The sequence below is a fragment of the Merops nubicus genome, unplaced genomic scaffold, assembly GCF_000691845.1.
Source record: "Merops nubicus isolate BGI_N331 unplaced genomic scaffold, ASM69184v1 scaffold14831, whole genome shotgun sequence".
Classification (NCBI taxonomy): Eukaryota; Metazoa; Chordata; class Aves; order Coraciiformes; family Meropidae; genus Merops; species Merops nubicus.
The window spans coordinates 1-4,978 of NW_008590362.1; the positions used below are offsets into that span (position 1 = coordinate 1).

General features: G+C 55.0%; 1 protein-coding gene across 2 annotated transcripts in view; it reads right to left on the bottom strand.

Moving 5' to 3' along the window:
• Positions 1 to 325: 325 nt before the first annotated feature.
• TNNI2 (troponin I type 2 (skeletal, fast)) overlaps positions 326 to 4,978 on the bottom strand; it is a 7,249-nt gene continuing 2,596 nt past the window's right edge. The window contains exons 1-7 of one of the 2 annotated variants that reach the window (XM_008949921.1): positions 3,978 to 4,010; positions 3,799 to 3,805; positions 2,126 to 2,167; positions 1,704 to 1,832; positions 1,072 to 1,161; positions 763 to 939; positions 326 to 484 (exon numbers count right to left, since the gene is read on the bottom strand). In XM_008949921.1, the coding sequence (XP_008948169.1) occupies positions 386 to 484; positions 763 to 939; positions 1,072 to 1,161; positions 1,704 to 1,832; positions 2,126 to 2,167; positions 3,799 to 3,805; positions 3,978 to 3,985 (552 nt within the window). In that variant the 5' untranslated portion in view covers positions 3,986 to 4,010 and the 3' untranslated portion in view covers positions 326 to 385. Of the gene's footprint in view, positions 485 to 762; positions 940 to 1,071; positions 1,162 to 1,703; positions 1,833 to 2,125; positions 2,168 to 3,798; positions 3,806 to 3,977; positions 4,011 to 4,978 lie in introns of those variants that run through there. The other variant, XM_008949922.1, reaches the window with a different exon arrangement.

The following is a 4,978-nucleotide window of genomic DNA, read 5'->3' on the forward strand; positions in this document are numbered from 1 at the left end:
GGCCCACCAAGACATCCCCAACCTCCATGGTGGAGGATGAACCCTGCTGGCACCATGGCAGGGGTCGAGGTCTGGCCCACCAAGACCTCACAGTGCCCAACGGCGGAGGATGGACCCTGGGGGCCCCAACGTCTGGCCCACCAAGACCTCCCTGTCCTCCACGGTGGAGGATGGACCCTGGTGGCACCATGGCAGGGGTCAAGGTCTTGTCCCCCCCAGGCAGGCGACACCGTCCCCTCCAGCCAAGGCTTTATTTACACCGCTGCTGCCAGGACGCAGCTCCTCGTGAACTCCAGGAGAAATGTCCCCCAGCCAGGGCCCCTGAGCCCAGGGGGGGACAGCAGGGACAGGAGGGAGCAAAGGAAAGCTGTGGAGAGGCAGGTGCTTAGGACTCCCCAGCCTCAAACATCTTCTTCCTGCCCTCCATGCCAGACTTCTCCTCGATGTTCTTCCTCCAGTCCCCGACGTCGCGGAGGTCCTTCTCCTGCGGGAGGGGGTGAGTGGTGACCCCAAGGTGAGAACCCACCCTTGACCTGCCCACCCGTGGAAAAACCATGGAGGAACCCAATTCCACCCATGCTGTACATCATTTGGGGCTGCATTTTCCTTCCTCAACACCACGGGTGCCAGAGGAGGAGACGTTGAGCAGGAAGAACCTTCTGGAGATAGACTCACGCTCAACCCCGTCACACAGGGAGACATGACCCCCCCAAAAAAATGGGGCCAACTGCTGTAGGGGCACAGGGTGGAGGGAAGGAGTACCTTCTCAGTGTCCTCCTTCTTGACCTGCTTCAGGTTGGCTCGGAGGTCCATGCAGACCTTGTGCTTGGAGCCCAGCAGGGCTCTCAGCATGGCGTCGGCCGACATCCTCACCCTACGCAGGGGTGGCCTCTTGAACTTGCCCCGCAGGTCAAAGAGCTTCTGGCTCAAGTCTTCCAGCTGCAGAAGGATGAAAAGAGGAGGGGCAGAGAGAGAGCAGAGCGTGGGTTTTGTGAGCTGGACATGAGCTGAGTGAGGAGGAGCGTGAGGGGTGGGCTGGAGACCCTCCTGAAGGTTCCTGAAGGAACTCACCTCCTTGTTTGTCTTCTGGAGCTTCACCTCTGTGTCATACCTCTCCTCATCCACTGCCTCTATCTTGGCGTGAAGCTTTTTGCACAGCTCCTGGGAGCAGAAGGAGAGAGGGACGTTGACTGCTAAGACTCACACACGTGATTCCTTTCTCCTGCTCTGGCCTTAAAAGATCTCAGTCCAAAAGATCAGAAGGGGTCAAGACCAGATGGGTGGGTTTGGGTCCAGATGGGTCAAGAGAAGGGGCTTGCAGGCCAGCTCCTGGTCTGCAAGGTCAGGTTGGATGGGGCTCTGAGCAACCTGCTCTAGTAGATGATGTCCCTGCTCACTGCAGGGATGTTGGACTGGATGACCTTGAAAGGTCCTTTCCCACCCAACCCATTGGATGATTCTGTGCTACTGGCTTCACACAAATTCCACCTCAACACAAGGTTAGAAATGCAGCTTTCCTGCCAGCCAGACCCTTTTTTTAGTGCAGAGAGACCTCAGCTGCCTCTCAAGCCCGTTCCACATCCAACCAGCTCCAGGACACCCACCCGTGGGAAGGGGCTCAAGATAGGAAAGTCCATCTAGATCCACCAGGCTGAACTGCTGGAGCCACATCCTTTCTGGGAAAGGGTTAAAGAAGGCTTTACCTGAAGTTCCTGCATGGATCCTGGGAGTGACAGAGGAGGGCAATGCTCTGCCAGGTAGTTTTGCTTTTCCACCTCCTTAGCAGCTGCTTCTTTCTCTATTTCACTGACAGCAAGCTGGAGCATAGCACTCTGGAAGGCAGCAGGAGGATGGTCAGCATGGGGTGGAGGCAAGGGAGGAGAGCAGGAGTAGGCAGCAAGGAGGAGGACAGCCCTGATGGAGAGGTAGCTTGGGGAGCTCCCCATCAATACCAGCATCTCCAAGCAAGGGATAATGGTGGGGACCCAGTGAGGGGTTGGACGAGGGTCCCCACGTTGTGCAACGTGGCCTCTGCCAGGAGGGAAGGTGCCAAGAGCTGGTTGGCTCAGGGTGGGAGGTGGGATGGTTGGGACACACCTCGTCCAGCCCCAGCAGTGCCACGTACCTTGAGGTGCTGCCGGCGGGCAGTGGCTGCCCTCCTTTTTTTCTGCAAGTGGAAGGAAGAAGAGAGGACAGCAGGTTAGCAAGTGTCCATTCCCCTTCCTCTTCCCCTTCTCCACCCAACCCCACAGCCTGCTGAAGATCTGGTGCCAGCCAGGATGGACAGCTTGGCACACAGGGCTCCTTGCTGAACCCAACTTTGCCAACCTCACGTAGCTAAAACCTCCACGTGCTTCAGGAAGAGGCAATGAGTGTGACAGACAGACTCACAGAACCATTTTGGTTGGAAGAGACCTTTAAGATCATCAAATCAACCTTTAAGATCATCAAATCAACCTTTAAGGTCATCAAATCCAACTGGTATGCCTACCAAACAGAAGTTCAGACTTGGCCTCTTGAAGCTTTTAGCCTTTTTTGAGCTCAAAAAACCCATCTCAGCTCTGCAGGGGGTTCCTCACAGCTGGAGGACACACAAGGGTCTGCAGGCCTGGAAGCTCTGGCCAGGAGACGTGGAAGGTCAATCAGGCCATGGCTGCAAGATGTAAACCAGCTCCCTCTTCTTCCCTGGGATGCCAGGTGAGAAGTTGGAGAGCCTGGAAGACCTCTTGAGGCCAGCGATGGGCTGGAAGAGCAGCAAGAGGTCTAGGTCTCCTCTTTATAAAAGAAGCCACAACTTGGACGTGCTGCTGCCTTGCAGCTGTTTCCTCAACTCTCCAACACTTTGCCCAGAAGTCTGAGCAAGGTTGAACGTGGCTGGTGGAGGGGGAAGTGCACCCTGACATCTGAAAAGCCACCGTGGGGGAGTAGAAAGCAACGTTTGGGTGTGACCTGTGCTGCGCCGAGGAGGAAGTGGATAAAGATCTGCAGAGCAGAATGTGACAAAATCTGCCTTGTTTTGCATAGGCAAATGGTGCTGAGGCCCTTCTGGAAGTGCTGGAGGGTTCTACAGAGAAAAGGTCTCCAGCTCTGAGATGTGGTGCACCAGTCACCAGCAGGATTTGGCTGGTGTGAAAGCAGGGATGGGCCACCATGGGGCAGAGCCCTTGAGCACTGCTAGCCCAGGGCTTGTTCTCCATCTGAAATTGGGTTCCTCAGCAACCAGTGCCCTCCCAGCCTTGCCTGGGGCCACTGGGTTTGGTGGGGGAATAAAAGCACAAGGTGGACCAGCAGCACCATCACTCAGCCACCTCCAGGCTTCAAGCCCAGCCTTGCTCCAGCTCTGCCAGAAGCCAGGGAGAACTTCCTAAGGGTGCCACCTCCACCCTGCTCACGCTCCCCTGGCTCCAGGTCTCCCTGGATTGCCTTTGAGAAGCGATTTGGGCAGAAAATGAGGGGCTAGGTGTGAGGAAGGACCAGAAGATGTGAGGCCAAGGGCTGAGGGGTGGATGGGTGATGGAGAAGCAGCAGCTCTGGACCACTGCCTTCCCAGCACCATCTCGTGGCCAGCTGGGGAAACGGGAAAGAAGGGAAAAAAACCCATCTGACTCCAAGCCAGGAGGCAGAAAACACCTTCAGAAGGGCTTTTTCTTCTCCTTTCCATCATTACCAGGAGGAATGAGCAACATGAAGCAGCTTTCCCCCAACACCCAGCAGCTGCTTTGCCTAAGGGGGAGTGGTGAAGTCAGAATTGATGCCATGAGCATCACTGAAGGAAAAAGCCCAACAAGACACACTCACCTCATCACTGTTCAGGAAGAGCAGATGGACAAGGAAGGGAAGGAAGAGAAAGGGGAGAGAAAGGCAGTTAGCATCCTCACTGGAAACAAGCAGAGGGTTCTTCACGACTTTGAAGAGTTGGCAGTGGACCAAAAGGTTTTTAAATGCCAACAATATGTGACAGAAAAATGGGAACTTACTCAGACATCTTGGGTTAGATGGTTGGGAGCCTGCAACGAAAGCCAAGAAAAAAGGGTCACCATTATTTCATGCTGGGGTTAAAACCAAAACAAGTGTCCTCTAGAAAAAACAAATAAAAAGAGGAACAGGTTTGCTTTGATTTCCCAACTTCTCCAAATTTTCATCATCTGGGGAAGTAGGCTGCAGTTTGTGGACAAGAGCCAAGCACTGCTCACAGCCACACAGACCTCAGCATCAGGGCACTGCTGGATGGGACCAAAGGGTGCTGGGCCAGAGATTTGGGACAGTAATTCCTGTGGGTGTGTCTCCTCTGACCCCCCTGAAACCATTTCATGCAACCATGGAAGAAGAAGGGAAGACCATTTTCAGTGGAGTTTAGACTTGGCCATGCAGTCTCGCCCCACTTCACGACCAAGGAACCCCCCAAAAGCCCCCGGGGAGGGGTGGCAGTGACCTCAGGTGACAAAGAAGGACTTTAGGGGGTGCTGCTGCCAGCGTCTGCACCCAGCACGTGGGGCAGGAGAACCTGGTGCAAGCACCTCAGCTCAACGGAAGGTCATCGTTGGGTTGGGAAAGGCACAAAGTGGCCCCAGATGATTCCTGGAGATGCCTTGAAGGGGAAATTTTGCAGGAACAACGCAGCACGTGAGGGAAGAGGTGGAAAAGCACCTTGAATTTGCTATTTCCACTAAAGAAAACGTGACTTTTCTAGCAGAACACTCTCTCCTGAAGGAAGGACTCGAAGAGTGTTGGCCAAACCCAAACCAAGCAAAGCCCTTGGGAGCGAAGCGTTAACAGGAGAGGAGGGGGGGAGGCTCAAGGCACAGCTTGCAAAGCCAAGGAAACTTTATCCTGGAAAATGTGCAGCCCCATCACATTACTTCAGAGAGGAGAGGGGTGGAGAGGGGGGGGAAAGTGCTTCTAAAAATGGGCAGGGAGCTGCAGAAGGAGCTGCAGCTGTCTCCTGGGCCGGGAGCCTCTCCGCAGTGCCAGCCCCCGT